Below are 27,636 nucleotides of genomic sequence, written 5' to 3' on the forward strand. Positions count from 1 at the left end.
GAGCCACCAGGGAAGGCCCAAATATGGGCCTCAGAGGGGCACACCCGGATTTTAGTGTCCATGCTGCTGAAGCGAGCACTTTAATCTATATTTTTATTTTATATTTTAAGCAAACTCTCTAATGGATTTTAATATGACTGATTTGCTAAGCATGTATGGTTTAGTCACTGAGTTGTATCTGACTCTTGTGACCCCATGGACTGTAGCTCTCCAGGCTCCTCTGTTCATGGAATTCTCCAGGCAAGAATACTGGAGTAGGTTGCCATTTCTTTCACCAGGGGTTCTTCCGAACCCAGCGATCAGACCCAGGTCTCCTGCATTGCCGATGAATTCTTTACCAACCAGGTAAGCCCCAAGCTTGTATCGAGTACCACCAATTTAGATATCCTATAAATGATAGCAGCTAAGCATAATGAAACAGATACACTCAGTTTCTGCCCAGGCTTGTATATGGATACCTGTCTGCACAAGGACCATGTTTCCTCTGGGCCTGATTGCTACTGATCTTTCCTTCTGGTCGATAGTTGCTCTTTTAGCAAAGAATGTAATGAAGGCTGGTCTGGTCTGGAGAACCTAGGGAGCAAATAAATATGCGATAGCTGTTTTATCAAAAAATCCCTCCCTTGGGAGATGGGGGCTTTGGGGTGATAGCAAATGGGTATAGATTTTTGGAGGGGATAATGAAAATATTCCTATGGTGATGGTTACAAAACTCTGGATATACTAAAGTCACTGACTTATACTCTAAATGGATGAATTTTCTAATGTGTAAAACATATCTTGATAAAGCTGTTAAGAAAAAATCCCTCCTACTAACTAGGTGTTGGCATCACTCAAAATTTTCATTCATCACTTGTCATATCTTTTTTTGGAGAAGCCAATCTTGTTTATTGCTCTCATTTTGTCACTTTCTTATATCATTATTTAAATTCTTTTTTTTTCCTTTCTTAAAACTTTCCTTCTCTGCATGGGAATGTTTCGTTTGTTTATCTTATTCCATTTGACAAATTTCTGTCCTCATTCCCTTGTCAGCATTTATGACTAAACTTACATCATCCTAAACTGAGGACTATGTTATTTTTTTTAAAATTAAAAGACATTTACACACACTGTAAAAGAGTCTGATATCTGTCCATAGAAAGTCAGTTATAAGGGTATCTTTTGTGAACCTACAATATTCTTATCTCTACAACTAGAATGAAATATTTAATTCAAAGCTAATGCATTTGAAGAAATCCTGTCCAGTAGCATTCTCTTCAAATATTTTGGTCTGGATCTCACTATAGTTGAGAGAGACAGTCAAGAAAACAGATTCTGCTTTGTAGATTGAAAAGCCATGCATAAGCTCTATCTAAAGAGCTTTCATATAGAATGGAGGGATGAACAGAGTATACTGCTCACAAAATTTAAGCCAGAGCATTAAAATTGAAAGCATTAAAGCAGTATTTAGTCACTTAGCAATCATTTTGATAACTGAAGGATTTTGGAGTTTAAGAAAATTGCAATACATCAAAAGACTGAATCTGAGGAATTCATGTAACAGAAAGATGCTGGCCTATGAATTAAATTTTGTAGCCCCAACAAAGGAAACCTCAATAAGAGAGAAGCAATTAATTAAAGTCATTAGTTGTATAAAGGCTAGCAACGTCAGTATCTTCATTACAATGCTTTGCCTCCAAATTGATAACAACACATTTCATTTCAAATTTTCCCACTCTTAGTCCAGCTTCTTTCCTCAGCTTCCCACTGATGCCTCTTCTTTAATATGGATACAACAGTGTTAGAGCTCTTGATTACATTCTGGATATTTACTAGGCAAACATGATGGTGCTGTTCAAATTTGGAATTTACCATATGAATTAATGGGCTTCCCAGGTAGTGCAGTGGTAAAGAATCTGCCTGCCAATGCAGGAGATGTAAGAGACTTGGGTTCAATCCCTGGGTCAGGAAGATCCCTGGAGGAGGAAATGGCAACCCACTCTGGTGTTCTTGCCTGTATAATTCCATGAACAGAGGAACCTGATGGGGTACAGTCCATGGGGTCTCAAAGAGTGGGAGATGGCTAACTATACATTTCCTCTAATCATTCACTAAAGCAAAAAAATGATAGTCACGATCTTTTCTTTCTCTTGTTGTATTTTTACCCACCCCTTTCTACAAGGACAACTTGGTATTGTGTGTTTCTTTACTGCAAAGGTTTTGGCCAAATCTAAAGAAAATTGTCTCTGTCATTTGACCAAGACTGTGTCTTTATGCCTTTAATTAATATGTCTCTATATCACAAATGGAAAACAATGTCATAGTGGTGATCACTTACCTTATCCCTTATGAAAAGCAACAACAAAAATCTACTTCTGTCCATGCTTCTCCTCCTTTACTGATTCCATGGAGTTTCTTTGTCCCTTGTCATAACACTCACTTCAAGGTATGACCGTAAAACAATCACTTAATATTTGAAGAACATTCAAATAGCTATATACTTACACTTAGAACATCTTTGTTAATCAAAATGTAGACCATAAATTTACCAGAAATGGGCATATTTGGAAGTCGAATGTTTTCTAAGACTTTATTAACACGATACAACTTGGAAGCCTAAATCTAATATCAACAACAGGAAGTGCAACATGAGGAATTAATTGTTATACATGTTGAAATTTGCTGAATGGGAGAAGCAACTTGCATAACACTCCTTTTTACTAAGGTGAATTGAATTTATATTTTCAAACAAATGTAATCTGATTTATCTGATTAGGAGGAGACAAACATAAATATTTGAATACCTATACCTCTGATACATATGCTGTGCTTAGTTGCTCGGTCATGTCCAATGCTTTGTGACGCCAGAACTGTAGCCTGTCAGGCTCCTCTGTCATGGAATTCTCCAGGCAAGAATGCTGGAGTGGGTTGCCACGCCCTTCTCCAGGGGATCTTCCCAACCCAGGGATCGAACCCAGGTCTCCCGCATTGCAGGCGGATTCTTTACCATCTAAGCCACCAGGGAAGCCTACATATATATATATATAGGACATATATATACTTTAAGTTCATTAAGTTGGCTCATCCATATGAGAATTCTCTAGATTGTCAATTAACAGCTAAAATTTATTGTATCTATCCTTAGAATTTTCTTTCTAGTTCTCATGTTTGGAATTTATATATTTGAAGTTAATACTCATACTTTAATACATAAAATATTTTATATCCAGATAATTTTGTCTATGATGAAAAAGTGATTGAAAATTATATAGGCAGTATATACTCTTAAAAAGTAAATAGGTAGCACACACTGGTGAAAAGTAAAAATAAGAAAGAGAAAAAATAAATTTTCCCAGTCTTGTGAAAATACATCCCAAATTCCAAAGTCAAATTTGTAGTATAACTTCAGTATAGTTCTATATCCTTATCCTCTTTCAGGCTTCACTTTCTTTAAGGTATGGTTCCTTAGGAAGTAGTTATAACTCATTGTTAAATTAATGTTTTAAACTTTTTATTTTGTATTGGGGTATAGCCAATTAACAATGTTGTGATAGTTTCAGATGAACAGTGAAGGGACTCAGCCATACATATACATGTATCCATTCTCCCCCAAACTCCCCTCCCATCCAGGCTGCCACATAATATTGAGCAGAGTTCCATGTGCTATATAGTCAGTCCTTAATTATCCATTTAAAATATAGCAGTGTGTACAGGTTCAACCCAACCTCCCTAACAATCTCTTCTTTCCATCCTTCCCTCCCTGCAAAATAATTTTTAATATTAAGAAAGTAGAAAACTTCTGGAAAGAACCCTAATCCTTTCGCAATCTTTGATATAATCACTTTGATGATAGTGACATTGCTTTGCACAATATTCAGTGTTATGCAATTATTTCCTGTTAGATAAAGGCTTAGGGCAAAGGGAAAATGTGCCAGGAATCTATCATGACTTGTGTCTTGAATGAGAACTTGTTCCTTCCTCAGAACATGTTCTTGATGAGAATTCTACCCACAACCCCACAGGCAGTCACGTCCTGCAGCAGATGGTAAGCAAGGCACCTCTGTCTTCTCCCTTCAAACCCTTCTTTGTGTGACCGCTCACAGGATTATGCACCTCGGGTGGGGCTGAGGGGGAGCAAGCTCACAGTGTTCTCTTTGGAGTTACCATTACCTCAAATAATAAGGTTTCTGTCAACTTGTTTTGGTTTTGGCAAGTCATAAAATTTTCCAGACTCTTTTTGCCTTGAGAGGTGGACTTTCTTTTAGGCAAAGTGAGTCTGGGAACCAATGGATTCTGCAGGGAAACGGGAGCAGCCGTGCAGCCCCTTTGCATCCAGTGGCTAAGACCCCGAGAGACCAAAGCAGGGGGCACAGGTTCGATCCCTGGTTGGGGAACTAGATTTGATATGCAGCAACGAAGACCCAGGGCAGCCAAACAAATATTTTAAAAAGGAAAGCTTTCCCTCAAAAAATAAAAGAAAAAAAGTGTTCATTTTGTTGTTGTCAAAAAGAAACTACATTTACTCACCCAGTACTTTAAATATCATTATATTAAGAATTGGGTTTGTATGTAGAATTTTCTTTCCTTTTCCTGGGTAGAAACCCACAGCCCGTGTTTGGATTCTGCTTCTATGACTTACAGACAAATAGCCTCTGATGAGTCACTGAAATTCCCGGTGCTTCTCTTTCTTTGTCTATGAATGGGAATAATTATAACAGCAATGATTTATAAGGTTATTGTGGGAATTAGGCAGCACTGGAGTGGCAAGCGGCAGAGAGGAGATACCCCACGTCCAAGGTCGGAAAAGCCCCAGTAAGACGGTAAGCGCTGGAGCAGCTGTGAGGAGCTACCCCACATCCAAGGGCAAAGGAGAAGCTCCAGCAAGACAGTAGGAGGGGCGAATTCGCGTTTAGAATCAAACCTCGGTTCCGCCAGAGACACTCAGAAGGCTCAAACAAACCTTGTGCGCACTGGGACCCAGGGACTACACAGAGACAGAGACAGAATTGTGTTTGAGTGTCTCCAGTGGAGGTACGGGTTGGCAGTGGTCTGCTGCAGGGACAGGGGCTCTGGGTGTGGGTATGGCATAAGTCCTCTTGGAGGAGGTCACCATTAACCCCACTATAGAGCTGCCAGAACTTACATAGGACTGGGAAATAGACTCTTGGAGGGCACAACAGAACCTTGTGCACCAGGACCCAGGAGAAAGGAACAGTGACCCCACAGGAGACTTGCCTGTGGGTGTCTGGGAGTCTCTGGTGAAGGCGTGGGTCGGTGGTGGCCTGCTGCAGGGTTGGGGGCATGGAGTGTAGCAGTACATGCCTGGGTTCTTTTGAGACAGGTCACCATTATCTTCATTACCTCCACCATAGTTTGGCCCCAGGTAAATAGCAGGGAGGGAACACAGCTCCACCCATCAACAGAAAATTGGATTAAAGATTTACTGAGCATGGCCCCGCCCATCAGAACAAGACCCAGTTTCCCCCTCAGTCAGTCTATCCCATCAGGAAGCTTTCATAAGCCTCTTATCCTTCTCCATCAGAGGGCTGCTGCTGCTGCTAAGTCACTTCAGTCGTGTCCGGCTCTTAGCAACCCCATGGACCGCAGCCTACCAGGCTCCTCCACTGATGGAATTTTCCAGGCAAGAGTACTGGAGTGGGGTGCCTTTGCCTTCTCCACCATCAGAGGGCAGACAGACTGAAAACCACAATCACAGAAAACTAACCAATCTAATCACATGGACCACAGCCTTGTCTAACTCAATGAAACTATGAGCCATGCCATGTAGGGCCACCCAAGACAGATGGGTCATGGTGGAGAGTTCTGACAAAATGTGGTCCACTGGAGAAGGGAATGGCAAACCACTTCAGTATTCTTGCCTTGAGAACCCCATGAACAGTATGAAAAGGCAAAAAGATAGGACACTGAAAGATGAACTCCCCAGGTCGGTAGGTGCCCAATATGCTACTGGAGATCAGTGGAGAAATAACTCCAGAAAGAATGAAGAGATGGAGCCAAAGCAAAAACAACACACAGTTGCAGATGTGACTGGTAATGGAAGCAAGGTCCGATGCTGTAAAGAGCAATATTGCGTAGGAACCTGGAATGTTAGATACATGAATCAAGGCAAATTGGAAGTGGTCAAACGAGAGATGGCAAGAGTGAACGTCAACATTTTAGGAATCAGTGAACTAAAATGGACTGGAATGGGTGAATTTAATTTAGATGACCATTATATCTACTACTGTGGGCAAGAATCCCTTAGAAGAAATGGAGTAGCCATCATAGTCAACAAAAGAGTCAAAATGCAGTACTTGGATGCAATCTCAAAAACAACAGAATGATCTCTGTTCATTTCTGAGGCAAACCATTCAATATCACAGTTATCCAATTCTGTGTCCCGAACAGTAATGCTGAAGAAGCTGAAGTTGAATGGTTCTATGAAGACCTACAAGACCTAGAATTAACACCCAGAAAGGATGTCCTTTTCATTATATGGGCCTGGAAAGCAAAAGTGGGAAGTCAAGAAATACCTGGATTAACAGGCAAATTTGGCCTTGGGGTACAGAATGAAGCAGGGCAAAGTCTAATAGAGTTCTGCCAAGAGAACGCACTGATCATAGCAAACACCCTCTTCCAACAACACAAGAGAAGACTTTACACACGGACCTCATCAGATGGTCAACACCAAAATCTGATTGATTATATTCTTTGTGGCCAAAGATGGAGAATCTCTATACAGTCAGCAAAAACAAGACCAGGATCGGACTGTAGTTCAGATCATGAACTCCTTATTGCCAAATTCAGACTTAAATTGAAGAAAGTAGGGAAAACCACTAGACCATTCAGATATGACCTAAATAAAATCCCTTACAATTATACAGTGGAAGTGAGAAATAGATTTAAGGGACTAGATCTGATAGACAGAGTGCCTGATGAACTATGGATGGAGGTTCGTGACATTGTACAGGAGACAGGGAGCAAGACCATCCCAAGAAAAAGAAATGCAAATAACCAGCATGGCTGTCTGAGGAGGCTTTACAAATAGCTGTGAAAAGAAGAGAAGTGAAAAGCAAAGGAGAAAAGGAAAGATATACCCATTTGAATGCAGAGTTCCAAAGAATAGCAAGGAGAGATAAGAAAGCCTTCCTCAGTGATCAGTGCAAAGAAATAGAGGAAAACAATAGAATGGGAAAGACTAGAGATCTCTTCAAGAAAATTAGAGATACCAAGGGAACACTTCATGCAAAGATGGGCTCAATAAAGGACAGAAATGGTGTGGACCTAACAGAAGCAGAAGATATTAAGAAGAGGTGGCAAGAATACACAAAAAAACTGTACAAGAAAAATCTTCATGACCCAGATAATCATGATGGTGTGATCAGTCACCTAGCCAGACATCCTGGAATGTGAAGTCAAGTGGGCCTTAGGAAGCATCACTATGAACAAAGCTAGTAGAGGTGATGGAATTCCAGTTGAGCTATTTCAAATCCTAAAAAATGATGCTGTGAAAGTGTTGCACTCAATATGCCAGCAAATTTGGAAAACTCAGCAGTGGCCACAGGACTGGAAAAGGTCTGTTTTCATTCCAACCCCAAAGAAAGGCAATGCCAAAGAATGCTCAGACTACCACACAATTGCACTCATCTCACAAGCTAGCAAAGTAATGCTGAAAAAACTTCAAGCCAAGCTTCATCAATATGTGAGCTGTGAACTTTCAGATGCTCAAGCTGAATTTAGAAAAGGCAGAGGAACCAGAGATCAAATTGCCAACATCCACTGGATCATCAGAAAAGCAAGAGAGTTCCAGAAAAACATTTACTTCTGCTTTATTGACTATGCCAAAGCCTTTGACTGTGCAGATCACAATAAACTGTGGAAAATTCTGAAAGAAATGGGAATACCAGACCACCTGACTTGCCTCTTGAGAAATCTGTACGCAGGTCAGGAAGCAACAGTTAGAACTGGGTATGGAACAACAAACTGGTTCCAAATAGGAAAGGGAGTATGTCAAGGCTGTATATTGTCACCCTGCTTATTTAACTTATAGGCAGAATACATCATGAGAAACGCTGGGCTGGATGAAACACTAGTTGGAATCAGCATTGCTGGGAGAACTATCAATAACCTCAGATATGCAGATGACACCACTCTTATGGCAGAAAGTGAAGAAGAACTAAAGAGCCTCTTGATGAAAGTGAAGGAGGAGAGTGAAAAAGCTGGCTTAAACTCAACATTCAGAAAACTAAGATCATGGCATCTGGTCCCATCACTTCATGGCAAATAGATGGGTAAACAGTGGAAACAGTGGGAGACTTTATTTTTTGGGGCTCCAAAATCACTGCAGATGGTGATTGCAGCCATGAAATAAAAAGATGCTTACTCCTTGGAAGAAAAGTTATGACCAATCTAGACAGAATATTAAAAGTCAGAGACATTACTTTGTCTCTGACAAAGAGACAAAGGTCTCTCTAGTCCAGGCTACGGTTTTTCCAGTGGTCATGTATGGATGTAAGAGTTGGACTATAATGAAAGCTGAGCACCAAAGAATTGATGCTTTTGAATTCTGGTGTTGGAGAAGACTCTTGAGAGTCCCTTGGACAGCGAGGAGATCCAACCAGTCCATCCTAAAGGAAATCACTCCTAAATGTTCATTGGAAGGACTGATGTTGAAGCTGAAACTCCAATACTTTGGCCATCTGATGCGAAGAACTCACTCATTGGAAAAGACCCTCATGCTGGGAAAGATTGAAGGCAAGAGGAGAAGGGGACAACAGGATGAGATGGTTGGATGGCATCACTGACTCAGTGGACATGACTTTGAGCAAACTCTGGGAGTTGGTGATGGACAGGGAGGCCTGGTGTGCTGCAGTCCATGGGGTCGCAAAGAGTCAGACACGACTGAGTGACTGAACTGAACCGAACTGTGGGAATTACATTGTTGTTGTTCAGTTGCTAAGTTGTGTCCAACTCTTTATGACCATGTGAATTACAGCACACCAGGCTTCCTTGCCCATCACCAACTCCCTGAACTTGCTCAAACTCATATCCATTGAGTCAAATGATGCCACCCAACCATCTCATCCTCTGTCACCCCCTTCTCCTCTTGCCTTCAATCTTTCCTATTATCAGAATCTTTTCCAATGAGTCAATTAGTATATTTAAATTGATTAGCACAGTGCCTGACATGTGGAAAACATTGGATAGGTCCCTTTTAAGACTAAATATTACACTCCCACCCACCCACACACGGACCTTCAAAGTCCTACTCACGGAGACCATTACTGTGAGCATTGGATGTTTCATGTCAGCCAGACACCTATACTGACCCTTCCAAATGATTTTCCTGGGATTAGTAATCAGAAGAAACTTTAAAAAGGAGGCATCACAGATTCTATATGAAGATAAGACAGGAAAACAGAGGCAAAGAATTGGGGAAAAAATGAATGAGCAGGAAAACTTTATCAGTGGCAAGTAAAAGAATGTCTTACTAGCAGAGGTTTTAAAATACCAAATATTTATTATCTCATTTGGCACAAATTCTGAGGAACATGGTACCAGCATTAATTCAATAGCTCACCGATGCCATCAAGAAGTTTCTTCCATTGTTTCCACTTTACTTCTTAGGTATATCAGTATTATTTTCCTTTTTGGCCACAGTTTGACTCCTAAAGTACCAAAAATTATTTCTTCCCAACAATATCCCAATCTGGGGAAGAAAGGAGTCAGTAAAAAACAAAATTTCTGCTCCCCAATCTCTTTATTTCTTTTCCTTTCTCTTTCTCTCTCTGTCTGCTTCTCTCTTCTCTACCAGAGCAAAATCAGTCTGGTTGTTGTATTAGGAGTCACCCCTGTATAGGTCCTTAGTCAGATTCAATGTCAATTTCTCATTGTTAGATCAAAGTATAGTAATCAGAGGTGTGTTCCTTAGAAATTCTACTTCATGGCTGAAGTACTCATAACCCTAACTGCTGGGAATCTTGGTGGCTCTTAGTTCTTGGATGACTTCAGCACTGAGAATTTCCCTGAATATCAGAAAGACTTTTTACACAATTCCCCTCTTCTTCCTCCTCTTCGTTAGAGGCATCTCTGTATTCAGTAAATACAGTCCATGGGGTCGCAAAGAGTCGACCTCATGGACTGAGCACATGATGCTTATGTGGAGAGTCAATTGCGATCATAAGGAAGTATGTAAATAACTGTTTTTTTTTTTTTTGTCTCTTATTTATCCATGATTATATAAAGACTTGGCTCCCTTGCGTTAATGTGCATGTGCCTGCTCAGTTGCTCAGTCATATCTAACTCTTTGCAGCCCCATGGACTGTAGCCCACCAGGCTCCACTGTCCATGGAATTTTCCAGGGGAGAATACTGAAGTAGGTTGCCATTTCCTTTCCAGGGGATATTACAGACCTAGGGATTGAACCTGGATCTCCTGCGTTTCCTTCATCGGCAGGTGAATTCTTCACCACTACACCACTTGGAAGTCCCTTGCCTTAAAGTAGGAGAAGCTCTAAAAGACCATCCCAGCAATAAAGCTAAGTATGGGCTCAAACTTTTGTTGAGACCCATTGCAGCTCAAGTCTTCCATCTGTACAATCCTGCTCCTTTACCCTGTACTGCTGTTGATCTTCAAAATTGTCCCCAATAAATGCCTTACACACCTATCTCCATCCAGGGTTTGCATTCTAGGGAACCTGACCTGCGAAAACCAGTCACTGTCAGAGGAGACAGTGGTAATGTGATTGGCTTAAACCATTATGCTCCATCCAAAAGTACCCTGAGGCCAGAGTTTTCATTTTATTCCTCTGGTTTCTCCTTCGTAGTCTCCTTTATTCATTCTCCCTCAACCTGCTCCTGCCTTGTGTTTTAATATTTGAATGCCTCACAGTAAAGTCCTTGATTTTCCTCTCCATACGGACTCACTGCCTGAGTGAACTCCTCCCATCCATGATCTGTGTGCTAACATCACCCACATTTATTTATTTATTTTTTTAACCCTGAGCTCTCTCTCAAATTTCTAATAATTTTTTTTTGTTGTTGTTGTTCAACTTTCAACCTATTATCTCCATTTGAGTGTATAAAATCACAAACTCCTTACATCCAAAGACAAATTCCCATTTTCCTATTCAAGCTTGCAGCAGCTCAGGGAATCTATTTTTCAGTAGCTCAACTGATAAGCATGGAAATAATCTCTGTGTCCAACTCTTTGCAACCCTATGGACTATAGCCTGCCAGGTTCCTCTGTCCATGGGATTCTCCAAGCAAGAATACTGGAGTGGGTTGCCATGCCCTCCTCCAGGGGATCTTCCCAACTTGAGGATCAAACCCATGTCTCTAAAGTCTTCTGCGTTAGCAAGCGAATTCTTTACCACTAGCATCACCTAGAAAGTCCTCATTTCCTCATTCCTTGTATCCAATCCATCAGGAAATTCTACTGATTTTACCTTCAAAATATACCTGGAACTTGATAATTTCTATCCTCACCATTACTACCCTGGTCCAAGTCCTTGAATGGAATCCTTGAATATAATATGTATAGATTCTGGGGTGTGTGTGTGTTTAAATGAGTACAAAAATTAAAAAAAAAAACATGAGTACAGATTATCTACATATGTGACATACGGTGTTTTGGTAAACTAGGTATAAAAGAATTCTTAACAGTGAAATAAGCTTTTGTAGTCCTTCATATGGGCTGACATAAGCAGTTTATCTAGGATGATTCAATAAATAAACATTTATTAAGGGCCCAGTTGTAGCTTAGTACTATTTTGGGGGTACATTGAGCAGAGAGAGTATAAAATAAGCCTAACCATCTTTTACTGTCACTCTATTATTAATTTGTTGAATACTGATAGATGCTGGGACACTTTGTTTCCAATATTTTGAACTCCACAACTGGAGAATTTATCTCTAGCTCCTTCCTGTCTGTAACAGAGTCACAGCAGAGTTAGGGCCTGCATTGAAATCGGTAGAGAAATGAATTCATTTCCACCCCTCTTTCCTCCAATTTTGCCCCACCTCCATCTTCTCAGTATTAACTCATTGCTTCAACCATAGTGTTAGGTAAAGGGTAGACAATGAGTATTGCTTTTCAGGAGTAAGTGATAAGCTCAGGCCAATAAAATAATTTTTAGAGAAATAAACTGTCCTTGGATTACCCTCTAGATCATGTGTGTGAATTCAACAAATCCATCAGTTAATTTGTGACTAAGTATACTCTCCCCTCCACACATGCTTTGTTATTTTATTGGGAAGAGTGTTTTATGTCTTCTGTGTTTCTTTTTATATCATCAAGCTCACGTGAAGTCCTCTTAAAGGTGGTCTCCTCCTCTACCCCTCTGGGAATCTGGGCTCTCGCTTTCTCTGAATGCTGGAAGATTTTATATTTAGTACCCTGAATTCTGTCTAAAAACTTGAATTCAGAATTGACAACAGTAAAGCAAAATTGTTAGCATTTGGTATCAAACAAAACCTTGAGTTTTCTAGGATGAAAATTATGAATGGTGTAATGAAAAAAAGAAAATCAGAGACTCGGATGCAAAAATCACAGCATTTAATGAAACAAACTGTGATAAGAACTCATAGCAGAGTGAACTCTATTCAGAATGTGACGTGGTTCATGGATTTCTTCCAGGTTTGAGACAGCAGAATAAGTTCATTCAAAGTAAATTGTTTTCTACCTGGGATTTAAAAACAGTTCAAACAATTAATAAATGTGTGTATATACATATAAATACGAACATAGAGGTAGATAAACAAATACATATTTACAGACCTGCACAAATTCACATTAGCATACACATAATGTGTATAAAATATGTACATACATATTAATAACATATCAACTCATAAAACAAACACAAGAGTTTTTTTAAAATGAAACATTTATGAAAAGCACATATATAGTTTCAAATTCTTTAAAGTTATTTAAAAAAATCTTAATGCTGTCCTATCAGAGTACTTACCTAATGTACATAATTGTACAGACCGTGTGAAGCACCAGAGACTTCTCTTTGCTTCATCTATTGTTTTATCTTCTTAGGTTTTCATTTTCTCACCAGATGTGTTTTTAATAACTCACGATGCATATGATTTCCTTACCTTTTTTGTGTATTTTGTTTTGTCTCACTGAGAAACAGAAACACTGTTGATATTGTAAGAAGCAAGGGCATATTCATCTGGAAAAGAAAAAGAAAGTTCATCCTTATTATTACTCCAACTTTCTATAACCAGATGATGTCAGACAATATAATCACACTAGGTCTAACACTTCCAGTAATTTTTCAAGAAAGTCAATTCCTTCTATTTTCTAAATCCAGGAACATTGTATCAGAGTTTAAGGCACTTGACAAAGTACATTCAATTAGTAAATGACAGAGTCAGAATTTAAAGACTGCTTTACAGGGGTTTCCTTGTGATCCAGTGGTTAAGAATCTACCTTCAAATGCAGAGGACGCAAGATTGATCCCTGGTGGGGGAACCAGGATCCCACATGCTGTAGGGCTACTGAGTCTGCATCCTGCCACAAAGACCCAGCACAGCCAAAAAAACAAAAGAATGACAAAAAACCCCACCAAAAATCCCCAAAGACTGGTTGACAAACTTCTCATGACATTCAACAAGAAATTAATAGCACTAACCTTCCAGGGAACATTTTAAAAAAATCTTCTGAATAGCATTAGTAACTGCTTTGAAACCTAATCAAGATTTGCCTATAACATTTCAGAATATTTCTCACTATTCCTCTCAAATTAAAGTCCATAGATGTAGCATGAAATGGTAAGTTTCAGCCATTAACAACAAAAACAACAGCAACAAGACCTGGAAGCTTAGCTGGTTTGTATTTCAAATTAAAGGGAGTGCCTTCTCATTATATCAAAAGGATTCTAGGTGTTGAAAAATTCTGGCAAATAGAAAAAGGCCCAGTCAGAAGTTTATATATATATATATATATATAAGTATACATAAAATATATAAATATTTATAAACAATATAATAAATGCATATATAAATATAAACAAATATATAAATATATAAAAATTACATTAATATATAATATATGTATATATAATGGAGTAAAAAAACAATATGTAAAGTAAACCCAGATATTGAAGACCAAGGATGATTTTCAAAAATTAAGTTGTTCAGGGAATCCTAGATACAGATGTAACTTCCAGTAGTTTTAAAGCATGGTTGTTGCCTACCTACCTTTTTCATAATAATCGTAGACCATGACTGGGGCTGGCTGAATGTTTGCCACATGGTTGATTTGCTCAACAGAGAAGGTGAAACTCTTTGCTGTACCTGAAACCTATAAAGATACAGATTATAAATACACCAGAGCAGGCCTGCAAAAAAGGAAAACCACAGAGCAAATTAGTCCCAGAAGTTTATGATAAATCCAGGGTGTCATGATCTTACATAATGACAAAATAATGAATTAAGTAACATTAAATTGTGCAAAATGTTGTTTCACCGATTATATTGAGGTACAAGAAAGTTGAAAATGTTAGAAAAATGTAGGCATTTTTGTGAATGTTAATGATGTATACATAGAAAGGATGAGTCTGAAACTCATGCCAGCCTCTGCTGGAGTTCAAGTCAAATTGTAAAAGAATTGTACATCTTTGACCAGACTATGTTAGATGCTGTGAGGAATAAAAGAATGGGGAAATGATGCTTCTAAACTTGAGAATCATCCAGTTAGCCAAGGCATACACGAAATAGCATAGTATTTAAGAGGGAAAAAACAATTAGTGGGGTGTAAGAACACTGATCACATTTAACATCTCACATAGTTTTGACAAACCCTATCATGTATATTTATGAGAAATCAAAGCATCCAGTTACTCTCAGAAGAAAAAGAAAGCCGCAGAGAAAAAAATTATTGTCAACTTACATTTTCCAGGTAGAAAAGAACATGGTCATTCTTGAATTCACTCTTCATTACTTGGCCATTATTTTCAAGCTTTAAGGAAATTGGCAGGCAGGGATAAATATGAAAGAGCATAATTTCAGAACTGAATGTTTCTTGCTTTTTCTCTAACCAGTAACAAGAAGTTATTTTATGGAACATTCATTCCCTTGTGCCATGATGTTTTCATAAATACAGTTAGAACTAAATTTAAAAAATAAGTTACAAACTATTGGGAATAATGACTTCTAATTGCTATAAATCAAGAATCCATTCCACCACTGTTTTAGCAAAAATATGAGTGTGAACTGTGAACGTTTGCTTAAGTGAAGAATTACACAGCTTGGCTTTGCTAACCAACTGTTTCATCAACACACTACTGCTTTTTGGATGTTGAAAGACTGAGCTTCTCTTACTTACCTCTTCGATGGATGACATGACTGGGGCAAATCCTGATAACATTTTTACATCAACAAGGACCATGTTGGAGTTATTGCGAGTTCCCGTATATCTGAAATTTAAAAACAAAACACTAACTTAGACATCATTTTAGAAGTGACTTAACCTTATGGCAAGGATATGAGTACATTGATGCCAATTGGCTCTAAGCCTGGAGGAGAGGCAAAAGCTGGAGAATAATCTGAAGATAGTCATTCTCACACATCTGTAAACAAGCACAGTTAGAGTGATCGTGGCTGAGATGATTCAAAGCAACATAAATTGGAGTAAAGAATGAATGGACCTAATATCCCCAAATCCTGCTTTTAAGCTTACTTGAGGCTTTAAAGTCAGAACTTATAGACAAAACTTTTAAACTTATATTACACATATGGTGGCTCAGTGGGTAAAAATATGCCTGTAATGCTGGAGAAACAAGGGACACAGATTCCATCCTTGGGTCAGGAAGATCAACTAGAGAAGGGTATGGCAACCCACTCCAGTATTCTTGCCTGAAGAATTCCGGGGACAGAGGAGCCTGAGGACTACAGTCCACAGGGCTGCAAAGAGTTGGACATGACTGAAGCGGCTGAGCACAGCACACATACTTATGTCAGCCTTAGATTCTGTGCATCACTTAGAAGAGACCCATGTTTAAAAAGCAGGATGTAGACAAAATCATACAACAGACATGTCCCCAAGAGATCTTCTAGGTTATACCCCCAACTTTGAATAAAATTGTTGGAACATGAAGTTGAGAGCTGTGTATTATATTATTAGCATTAGTGTTCAACAGATTTTCATTTTGAAATCCTGAGAAAAATCCCCGAAACTAATTTTACTCAATGTTTTTCCACACATTAACCAAGACTAAAACTCTTCAGTGCCTATAAATTATATTTTAATTCAAGAGAATTACTTTGCTTTTCTACACGGAAAAAATATCTAAAATTTTGCTTTGGGTACAGTTATATTAATGATTAAATAAATGTTAGCAGGTTTTCTCTTCTTGGCCCACCCATGCTTGTCTTTAGAAAGAAAATTGTATCTCTGTTGTGCAAAACTGACACACAGAAAGGTGGAAGCACTGCTGAAGGAGTAGTGTGGCAGAAGCTTTCAAATTGCATACAGTACAGATTATGTTTGCATAATTCTAGCTTTGACTTAGTTGAAGATGTACTAAATTGTGATGTGGGCACAGAGAGCAATGAATTGACCACATTATAGAAATATCACCATCAACATGTGATTATTGACATTATCAATGTATAAATATTTTTTATACAATTTAAAGCTTAGTCTCCATTTATAGTTATTAAAAAATATTGGCTATATCCCCCAGGGCTGTACAATACATCCTTGAGTCTATCTTACACCCTCCATGGTTTGTGCCTCCCACTCCCCAATCCACAGATTCCCACTCCCCCTTCTCCCCACTGGTAATCACTAGTTTGTTCTTTATATCTGTAAGTCCACCTCTTTTTTGTTATATTCACTAGTTCGTTGTATCCTTTAGTTTCCACATGTAAGTGATATCATACAGTGTTTGTCCTTCTCTGTCTGACTTATTTCACTTGGCATGTGCTTTGTACTGAGTCTCTCAGTCATGCCTGACTCTTTGCAAGCCCACAGACTGTAGCCCGCCAGGCTCCTCTGTCCATGGGGATTCTCTCTAGGCAAGAATACTGGAGTGGGTTGCCATTTCCTTCTCCAGGGGATCTTCCCAACCCAGGGATTGAACCCAGGTCTCCCATACTGCAGGCAGATTCTTTACTGTCTGTGCCACCAGGGAAGCCCTTCATTTAGTATAAGGCCCTCAAAGCACATCTATGGGCTTCTTTATCCATTCATCTGCTGATGGACACTTAGGTTGCTTCCATGTCTTGGTGATTGTAAATAATGCTACTATGAACATTGGAGTGCATGTGTCTTTTCAAATGAGTGCTTTCTATATTTTGTTTAACTTTTCTGATGCACCACTTTCTCTCTAACCTGAGAGTTGACATCAAAATGGGACACTTACCTGAGGGTTACTGTCAGGTCAAAATTACTCTGGGATACATCCGAAGAGTTTTTCTTTACTATTTGTAAGGAAAGGGAAAATCCAGATTCCTTCTTAGGTAGCAGCACATTATACCTTAGGGTAGCCTAGGAAGGATAGAAAAGTGTTAGGAAAAAAAATCCATCCATCCATCATATAGTAAAAATTGAAGCACTATTGTTTCTCTTATTTCCATTATTGCTGTTGTTGGTCACTAAGTTGTGTCTGACTCTTTGCAGCCCCATGGACTGTAGCTCACTGAGCTCCTCTGTCCATGGGATTTCCCAGGCAAGAATACTGGAGTTGATTGTCATTTCCTTCTCCAGGGGATCTTCCTGACCCAGGGATCAAACCCCTGCATCTCCTGCATTAGCAGGCGGATTCTTTACCACTGAGCCACCAGGGAAGCCCTCATTTCCATTATTAATGCACTTTATTTTATAACTTCACTATTGGGGAATAAGGCTAAATGTAATCATTTGATTGTCAGAAGACACAAGAATCTTTAACAATGTAATTTAATAAAAATATCAGAACACCCTCAAACACTGACATTCCTCAACAAACTTCTCAGTTATCCAGTCATCTTTAAGAGTAAGTAGCCTTTTACAAAATAACTTTAGTTTTCAGCTGTTGAGTGGTAAATATCAATGGAGGAAAGTGTAATCATGAAAATATGCAAGAGTAAAATAGCACTTCATACATAACTGGAAAGATAGTTTGCCTTTTTTATGGGCAAACACCCATCTTTCTCACAGAGTTCTATTACCTGGATAAATGCACAACCTTGTCCTTCCACATATACTGTGTATTGTCCACCTGCTTTTGTTAGTTCTGAACGTTGGACCAATAAGTGATTATCACTGTTAACCTGGAAAACCTCGCTGAATTCTTCACTGCTTAAGCTGACAGTGACTTGATCATCAGAGAAGATTAAATTCATGTAGCGGGTTGTGGCAAGAAGGCAGATGGGCGTATCCTGCACAGAACAGTACAAGCAGCATTCCAAGCTCTGTTATGATGCAATATTAGTCATCATGTGGCCATGAACTTTAAATCAACCCATAGAAATATTTCTGACATGTCAATAGAACACCAAGAAGGAATATTCCAGGCAACAGGAAAAACATATTTGCTTGTGCTAATTGTTGTCACTTTCTTTAACAGATCTTAATTAGATCTAAAAGTCTTCTAAATAATTTTATACTATCCATGTGAAATAGTGCTCAGTCTTTTCTAAAAATTAAGGTGTTATGTAATTTGGCTGCCATAGACAGTTTATGCTCAACTGTCTTCAAAGATGGGAAGTCATGTGTTCCCCATCCCGATCCCCCCTCCCGCCTCCCTCCCCATCCCATCCCTCTGGGTCTTCCCAGTGCACCAGCCCTGAGCACTTGTCTCATGCATCAAACTTGGGCTGGTGATCTGTTTCACCCTTGAGAGTCTACTTGTTTCAATGCTGTTCTCTCAGAACATCCCACCCTTGCCTTCTCCCACAGAGTCCCAAAGTCTGTTCTGTACATCTGTGTCTCTTTTCCTGTTTTGCATATAGAGTAATTAGCCTTCAACTAATAAAAATAAATGAAAAAAAAAAAAAGATAGGAAGTCAGAATCCAGAAAGGATGTTGGGAGATTCAGTAACATATGGTTTTACTCAGAAACTAAGACTGAAAAAAAGAAAAGAAGGAAGGAAATGATTTTCCTTGTGGGAATAAACTTGCATTTCTTTGCATTAAATTTTTTTGCCTATTAAGGAAGGACATAAGTCATTGTTTTTGATATCCATTTCTTTGGCTATTCATTCATTTGCTTTTTCCACTGTATAGACCACAGAAATAGGGAGAAATATTACTTCTTGGATGACATGAAGTAACAGTTTGACCAAAATATTCTTATTGTCAGAGCTCTTGTGTTTATAACAACCATCCTTTCTAGACTTTCATTCTATTTTTGCTGCGTAAATGGAGATATAAATCAGGCATGCATTCCCTGAGAGGGGATTTTATTTTATTCATCTGTACATAGAAAATTCCTAGTAGAGTTCCTGGTATACAAGAATGGCCCGATAAATGCATGTTGACTAAATATTGGGTCACCTGTAGAGATGTGGATGGACCTAGAGACTATCATACACAGTGAAGTAAGTTAGAAAGAAAAAAAATATTGTATATTAGTGCATACATGTGGTATCTTGAAAAATGGTACAGATCAACCTATGTGCAGGGCAGGAATAGACACACAGATGTGGAGAATGGATGTGTGGACATGGGGTGGGGGAAGAAGGGGTGGAATGAATTAGGAGATTTGGATTAGTATATATACACACTACCGTGTGTAAAATAGATAGCTAGTAGCACAGGGAGAAGACTCTTGAGAGTCCCTTGGACTGCAAGGAGATCCAACCAGTCCATCCTAAAGGAGATCAGTCCTGGGTGTTCACTGGAAGGACTGACGCTGAAGCTGAAACTCCAATACTTTGGCCACCTCATGCAAAGAGTTGACTCATTGGAAAAGACCCTGATGCTGGGAGGGATTGGGGGTGGGAGGAGAAGGGGACGACAGAGGATGAGATGGCTGGATGGCACCACCAACTCGATGGGCATGAGTTTGAGTAAACTCCAGGAGTTAGTGATGGACAGGGAGGCCTGGCGTGTTGCGATTCATAGAGTCGCAAAGCGTCAGACACGGCTGAGCACAGGGAGATCAGCTCGGTGCTCTGTGATGGCTTAAAGGGGTGGACTGGGGTAGGGGTAGGTGGGAGGTCCAAGAGGGAGGGGCTATATGTATACATGTATCTGATTTGCTTCATTACACAGCAGAAACCAACCCATTGTAAAGCAACTAAATCCCAATAAAGATGATTTATAAAAGCAAATATTCCTTGTCTCAGGAGGTATTTCCTACTTTTGGTATTTTTATTATGTATATCTATATTATATGTTATCTATAGTATTATAGGGTGGCAACTTTTGCATTGAACATATTGTGGTTATATTAGCCGATCCACACCAATCACCTGAGGGGAGGAGAAGCCTCCGTGAGAATTCATCTGTTGGGCAAGCCACTGAACAATCTTACTAGCGTAGGTCAGGTCAGGGTTCTTCTGGGCAATCACAGCCAACAGCACATAGCACGTCTTCTCCATCTCAGCAGAAGGTGCCCGAAGAATAAAGAGTGGAGATGCCTCTGTCTCCAGTTTCTTCGCTTTTCCCCAATATATCACATTATCTGAGAAGAAAAGAAGAATTTTCACACAGTCCCTATGAAAAGAAAGATGCAAATGCCATCCTTGACCTCTGTTATAGGTTCATTGTGCCCCTCAAAAATCCATATATTCAGGCCCTACTCCCTAGAACCTCAGAATGGAACTTTACTTGGAGATAGGTCTTTTAAAGGGGTGAATAAGTTAAAATGAAGCCATTTAGATGGGTCTTAGTACTCGGAAACTAAACAACAACAACAAATATATCCTTATCAGAAGAGGTAATTTGGACTCATGAAGGGGGCACCAGGAATGCATGTACATGAGAAAAAACATGCTAAGGTGGTCAGAGAAAATGGCCATCTACAAGCTAAGCAGAGTGGCTTCAGAAGACATCACACCTGCTGACACCTTGATCTTGGAATTCTAGCTCCAGAACTATGAGAAAATAAATTTCTGTCATTTAACAGACCCCCCCCCCCCCCCGCCCCCTGCACGGCCCAGTACAGAGTTTTCATTGGGCTTGCCAAAAAGTTTGTTCAGGTTTTCATGGGAAAACTCAAATGAACTTTTTGGCCAACTCGATATTATGGCAGCCTTAGAGAACTGATGCAACTTCAAATAGCAACTTCCTATTGCTAGGTCAAAGTTTTTGACCTGAAGTTCAAGGCCAAAGTTTCACAAGCAGTTTTTATTATCTGCATTCACTCCACTAGAGTTTCTTTACTTCACTCATTTGAGAAGAAATGAGCAGAAAAGAAGAAGAGGCAACCAGAAAATATATAATGTTTTGTTTTTTTTAAATGTCACTCAGAAATTTCAGAAGAGAAATAGAAACATGCTAGAAAAGAACCGGTTGCTATGTGATTGCTCAGTTTCATCGGTTTATTCTCAGGGTCATCTCCATTAACAAAGAAGTGAAGTGAAGTGAAATGAAAGTTGCTCAGTTGTGTCTGACTCTTTGCGACCCCATGGACTGTAGCCCATGAGGCTCCTCTGTCCATGGGATTCTCCAGGCAAGAAAACTGGAGTGGGTGGCCATTTCCTCCTCCAGGGGATCTTCCCCACCCAGGGGTCAAACCCTGGTCTCCTGCATTTCAGGCAGATTGTTTGCCTGAAAGCCTCTCCATTAGCAAAAGTGAAAATAATACTTACTTAATTTTGTAGCAGATTCATCCAGGGTCCGGAGTAAGGATTTCACTTGCTCCTCTTTTCCAGCTAATGCAAAAGCATAAGCTAGAACTGCAAGGTTGTAGCCATTTCTGACACCATTTTCCAAGGCTTCCTCTAAGCAAAAGAGCCCATTTCGAAGAGCAGGAAACTAGTCAAGAAGAAGAACAATTCATTTTAAGATGATACTTGAATACTTGTAAGCGTGACTGTTTAAACTAATCATTCTTTATAATGTATATAATATACCCTGGAAATATATTTTACATGCAAACCTGTTCATTTCTGTACATGTGAATTATATTTTATAAATATCATTAAAATTCATTTTTAATGGATTATCAGTATTTGAAAAAATTTAAGTAGTATGAAAATGGCAATCTCTGTCTGACTGGTTGTATTTTAGTTAATGATATTAATGTTTTCTACATGGCAAAGTATAAATATTTATTTTTAGACCTAAGATATTTTACACTAATGCCCAAAATCGGAGCTCATATTTCTAAAGATGGTTTTTGAGGTATACCAATGACCCTGAAAATTCCTAGGATCTTATTTCAAGAATAGATTTTGTGATTGGATAATTTGAACTTTGGATTGAGAGGCAGCCAAGATGAACCACACTTAAGCTGAAAATATTTGCATACTGAGTTGGTTAGATAAACAGAATATCAGGTTATAGTTATATTTGGAATAAGAGTTCTTAATCTGAAATTATTAGCTGAACTTCAGGAGATATATGGCATGAAATGGTATGAAACCAAAATGGTATGAAACACTTGTATAAGTGTATATATGTATATCTTCTCTAGGGAAAAACTCAGTACTGTTCATCAAAGGTTTCTATGAATCAAAAAGGTGGTGCTAGTGATAAAGAACCTGTCTGCCAAATGCAGGAAACCTAAGAGATGTGGGTTTGATTCCTGGGTCTGGAAAATCCCCTGGAGGAGGAAATAGCAACCCATTCCAGTATTCTTGCCTGGAAAATCCCATGGACAGAGGAGTCTGGCAGGCTATAGTCCATAGGGTCTCAAAGAGTTGGACATGACTGAAGCAACTTAGCATGCATGAATCAAAAAACTTTTGCGAGTGTAAAGTTAAAGAGTGGTGATGAATTAATTATTCTCTTGACGTTTCACCCAATCCAGGAATTTTAAATCACTCTGAATTGATAGTCAAATTCATGTGCATTCAGCTGATTGGAACTAAAAGACAATGGGACCCATACAGTGAAATTGAGTCCAGCTTCAAGGAATGCAGCAACGATGTAGGCAGTGAGTACAATGTCCTCTTCATCTCCAACCTAAACACAAAGGAACCATGAGTCATATAGGACAGCAGAGCCCAAAAGAACAGCTATCCTTCTGAAGCGAAACTAGACAGGAGAGAAACAGTGGGACAAATATCATGAAAAAAGTATTTTTTTTGACCATGGTGCAGCATATGGAGAATACCAAGTGACATACCTAAATACGAACAGGAAAAGGGAAAGAATAGGTCTATCAAGGACAGACTTTATTTCATTTGCATTTTGACCTGAAGCAAGTGAGGTCCTCATGCTTGATTTAAGGAGGTATTGGATCAGTGCTTCATTGAAACAATATAAATAACAAGATCCACTTCCTCTACTGGCTTACCATCCATAAATAGAAATGAATAATGTTTGGCTTCAAATTTATAAACTGCTTCCTCTCTAGGTTCTTTTTCAGTCCCCTCTCTCCTATTTTCAGTTTATCTACTCAAGGAGACTGGTTCTAAGAAAGGACTGAGAACAGTAAGGTAAATAATAGATTCAAGAGGAATTCAGTGTAGGCAGAGAGTAACATGCAGGCAGCAGTAATAATGGCTTTTATCTACACACCACAAGCCTATCATGGCAGCAGCAGGAGTAATATTCATAGGAAGTATACTCATGTTTCCAAGAGCTGGATAAGGCAGGTAATGCAAAGGAGAAAGGAAAGCTTACTTGTAAGAATCACTCACCTCCCAGGCGTTGTTGAAAAGCTTGCCATCACTTTTAAAGCAACCATCTATTTTCTGTTTGCTTGCAAGCCAGATCAAGGTCTCCCTTTGAACCAGTTCATCAATGAAGACGTATTTCTTCATTCCCGCAAATGTCTTAAAAGTAAGAGCACTGAGCCTGTAAAGCCAATCATCAGTTAGACAGAAGTTAGATAAAAAAGAAACGATGTAGCTTCCCATTAGGTCCATCATCACTGATTGCTTTGGGTGATGGGTGGATCTAATCTGGCTGAGAGTGACTCTAACAAGTCTTGATTGACAGCAGTTCTTTCCTTTGGGTCAGTAAAGTGTTATGAACAGCAATATGTGAAAGTAAGAGCATGTAATTTCCAGCACATTTATGCACAAATTTCTATAGAATCCATCAGATTGTCCATACATGAAGAAAGAATGGAATGGGTGTAATTAGGTGCTTTGGAGCCTTATAATTTTACTTTCTTCAATCTACATGGGCTAAGAGAGGCAGACTAAGATGTGCCATTTACCACAAATTGTGGAAGTACTGGTGGGGGTGTCATTAAATGACCAGACATCTAAACAATCTGTTATGAGACTTTTAGTACATTGTTGCTTTAAAGTTGGAATAATCAAATATTTTAGTTTTATCTGATTCACCTCTAGGAGTTCACTTTGAAACACAAAAGTGTTGCTTTGAAATCCCCACCAAGCGCAATTCCCCTCAGCCCCTCACAAGTCCTCCTCAGATCATTCTTGTATTATTTAAAATAAAATTTTCATCTCTTACCATATGCTTCCTTCCTGATTCCTCTGCCAAAACATGCTATAGGAACCATCCAAGTTTTTGAAAGACAACTGCTTCTGATAACCTAAAATACAACATGGTAGGAAATTATTCTTTAAGAAAGTTAGAAGAAAAATAATGGTGTAGTAACAGCGCCATGTTTTGGTATTAGACAGACATAAATGACTAGATGATCATTTCAAGTTTAATTTCTGAAACTCAGGTTCTCCATCCATAGGGAGAAAAGATAGCTTCTACCTTATAGGGTTTTAATGACAAGTAAGATATTCCAAGTGACTACCTCTAACTCAATAGTTGTTTGATATTACTAATTATTTAATTCTTTTTCTTGGGGTTATTTTATTTAAGTGTTATTTTTTTCTGAAAAAAAGAACAAAATAAATTATACTCCTGAACTTTTCTTTGATATCACATTTACAAGATCTTTCTAAATACAAAACCAATCACTTAATCTCAATGGAATGCAATTGAGCAAACAAATATAGAAGTTGATAAATGAACTGTTTATAGTTACCATTAATAACAATTACAAAACCCACTAATAAAGTAGCTTGGCAAAATATTAGGCATTAAAAAAACAAACCTGAGCTCATAATGTGAAACAGTACAGATCTGAATTGTGAAGCCAAATGATCATACAGATATTGAATTCCAAAAAAGCCCCCAAACAAACAAAAACACCCCAAAATAGAGCTAGGACTCAGAGTGACTCAGTTCTTCAGATATACTTTTTCCCCATGAGACTACCTCATAAGAGCAGCTTTATGACATCTTGATATTAGTAATAATTTATTTAATCTATTATAGGCAGAAATTATTTCAATCTTCTCACCACTAGATAAGAAGAATAAAGCTTTAGATTTAATTTCCTCTGTCAGTTGTTTAGTAGATTTCAGATAGTCTAGGATGTAGGTATCAGATGCTAGCAGGGCAATATTCTGTTCTCCACCTCCATAGGGCATTTGGAAAAGATTCTCCAGATTCTGTATTGCAAGCCCTAGAATATCCCCTAAAAACACAACAAACAGAATGCTCAGTTCAGTTCAGTTCAGTTCAGTCACTCAGTCATGTCTGACTCTTTGCGACCCCATGAATAGCAGCATGCCAGGCTTCCCTGTCCATCACCTTACTGTTTGTTAAACTTGGCATCTCAGCATTAATGACAATAGGTGAAAGAGGCATAGTGGAAGGAAAGAACATTTTAAAATAGGTCTAAAACGTGGAAACAAAGAATGTTTTCATGAAGCAATTCTAAAGAGGGTGAAGTGAAAGAGGTTTCTGGTATGAAAAATGTTTTGGAAAATCTCCTATTACCACAGAGAGAAGGAATTTAAGAAAGTGTGTTTGTTCACTGAATTGCTTGCTGGTTTGGTTTTTTGAGAAACTGACCCTGTGAATTGTACAATGTAATCTATCTCTTCCCCCAAAATGTAGATGTTAATAATAGACAAAGAAATTTGACTTCTCTGGAACAGTTTTCTCCTTTACTGAGGAAATTTCCAGCATTTCTAACAAAGTGTATTCTGATCTCCAAAGGTATATTTAATATTTCATATGGACAGGCTATAATAGGATTCTTTGTTTTCTAAACACCAATTACCATTCAGTGGAAAAAATATCTTCTAGGGGCATAGATTAAAAAAATTTTTTTAAATTGAAGTATAACTGCTTTACAATGTTGTGTTACATGAATCAGCTCTTAATAGATGTATACATATATCCCCTCTCCCCCGAGCCTCCCTCCTCCCCTCTCCCCCGAGCCTCCCTCCTCCCCTCTCCCCATCCCTCCTTTCTAGGTCACTACAGAGCAGCAAGCTGAACTCCTTGTGCGGTACAGAAGCTTCCCACTAGCTGTCTGTCTTACACATGGTCGTGTATACTCTCCATCACACAGGGACATGGATTTGAAAATGGTGCTGTAAGCCCCTCAGATCCCATGCAGAAACAAACATAGGTGATCATCCTCAACAATAATTCCCTCCAACTGATACTGTAAGAAAAATCTCTCCATCCTTTTAAGTTGTTTTTTTTTTTTAAGACCACCTCAACTAAGATTTTCAAATCACTGTGAAACAAAAAAATTTAACCAACTTACCCACAACAGTGAAAAAGGCCCTGGTTGACCCTTCTACGACATCATTTGTCAAATTCAAATCTACCTGCCTGGACACATTGGTGCCTGGAAAGAAAAAATATCAATAAAACAAATAATGTATGGCTTTCTTTCATAAACATTAGTAGCAGATTTGTGGGAGAAACATATTAAGTAATATATTTCATTATTTCTATGTCTTTTATAAGTTGCTTGTTTGAAGAGATGAACTTTAGGTTTTGATCTAGTTTAGAATAACAATACATTTAGAAAATGGCATATAAATCTGCAAGTTAGAGATGGTCTCTATGCTCTGTCAGTTTAGTTCCTGAACTACTTGTGTATGAAAAAAAAAAGTAAAAACTACTGATTATGACATATGGAACATTACACACGAAAGGGAAAGCTTGGAGACTCTTACTAGGCATTAAAATCACATCATCAGGAAATCCCCTGGCCGTCCAGTGGTTAGGACTCAGTGCTTTTACTGCTGGGACTCGACTTGATCCCTGGCTGGGGACTAAGATCCTGCAAGATGTGCAGTGTGGTCCCCCCAAAAATAATGTTAACAAGAAATTAAAAAAAAATCAGATCATCATCAACCACATAAAGCAATACTCATGAGGCCCATAAAACTGGCTATTGAAGGGCAGTGATTTTCTATGGTTGTTTCATCCCAGGAGTACAGAAGCAAAGGTTACATTATGAACTGCTTATACTATGTGCTGTTTGGGCATAATCTTGACTTCCCACTGACCAAAACTGTGCCACACTCACATGCAAGATGAGCTCCACCCACTCCACCGCCCAAAAAATTCACAAGATGAAAGAAGTAGGCTGAGACAGATTAATGTCATAGATGAACAACAAAAAATAACCTCATAAATATCCTTTATGTTTGCTAAAATTATACATTAAAGACTGGGCATGAAATGAAATAATCCTCCATTGGATATTCAGAATAAAGTCACTTCAGTATAGCAATAAAGTGGAAAAAGAGGAAATAAACAGAC

At 38.7% G+C, this 27,636-nt stretch overlaps 1 protein-coding gene and 1 long non-coding RNA gene across 3 annotated transcripts in view; one reads left to right on the top strand and one right to left on the bottom strand.

Annotated features, from left to right (window-relative positions):
* Positions 1 to 3,920: 3,920 nt before the first annotated feature.
* On the top strand, positions 3,921 to 10,645 carry LOC110144652 (uncharacterized). Of its 2 annotated transcripts, none has more exons than XR_002315933.2 (3): positions 3,921 to 4,024; positions 4,729 to 5,010; positions 10,378 to 10,645. It is a non-coding gene; the product is annotated as an uncharacterized lncRNA (long non-coding RNA). The 2 variants fall into 2 exon arrangements; XR_011486444.1 differs by lacking the exon at positions 10,378 to 10,645 and adding an exon at positions 5,522 to 8,426.
* Positions 10,646 to 12,517: 1,872 nt separating this feature from the next.
* LOC110144651 (ovostatin homolog 2-like) overlaps positions 12,518 to 27,636 on the bottom strand; it is a 35,864-nt gene continuing 20,745 nt past the window's right edge. Inside the window, exons 16-29 of the mRNA XM_070464049.1 lie at positions 26,627 to 26,710; positions 25,364 to 25,540; positions 24,514 to 24,595; positions 23,730 to 23,886; positions 22,975 to 23,049; positions 21,732 to 21,897; positions 20,391 to 20,602; positions 18,144 to 18,353; positions 17,357 to 17,481; positions 15,316 to 15,406; positions 14,881 to 14,949; positions 14,190 to 14,292; positions 13,083 to 13,159; positions 12,518 to 12,661 (exon numbers count right to left, since the gene is read on the bottom strand). Of these exons, the coding sequence (XP_070320150.1) occupies positions 13,107 to 13,159; positions 14,190 to 14,292; positions 14,881 to 14,949; positions 15,316 to 15,406; positions 17,357 to 17,481; positions 18,144 to 18,353; positions 20,391 to 20,602; positions 21,732 to 21,897; positions 22,975 to 23,049; positions 23,730 to 23,886; positions 24,514 to 24,595; positions 25,364 to 25,540; positions 26,627 to 26,710 (1,604 nt within the window). The 3' untranslated portion in view covers positions 12,518 to 12,661; positions 13,083 to 13,106. The remainder of the gene's footprint in view (positions 12,662 to 13,082; positions 13,160 to 14,189; positions 14,293 to 14,880; positions 14,950 to 15,315; positions 15,407 to 17,356; positions 17,482 to 18,143; positions 18,354 to 20,390; positions 20,603 to 21,731; positions 21,898 to 22,974; positions 23,050 to 23,729; positions 23,887 to 24,513; positions 24,596 to 25,363; positions 25,541 to 26,626; positions 26,711 to 27,636) is intronic.

The sequence above is a fragment of the Odocoileus virginianus genome, unplaced genomic scaffold, assembly GCF_023699985.2.
Source record: "Odocoileus virginianus isolate 20LAN1187 ecotype Illinois unplaced genomic scaffold, Ovbor_1.2 Unplaced_Contig_11, whole genome shotgun sequence".
In the NCBI taxonomy this organism is placed as follows: Eukaryota; Metazoa; Chordata; class Mammalia; order Artiodactyla; family Cervidae; genus Odocoileus; species Odocoileus virginianus.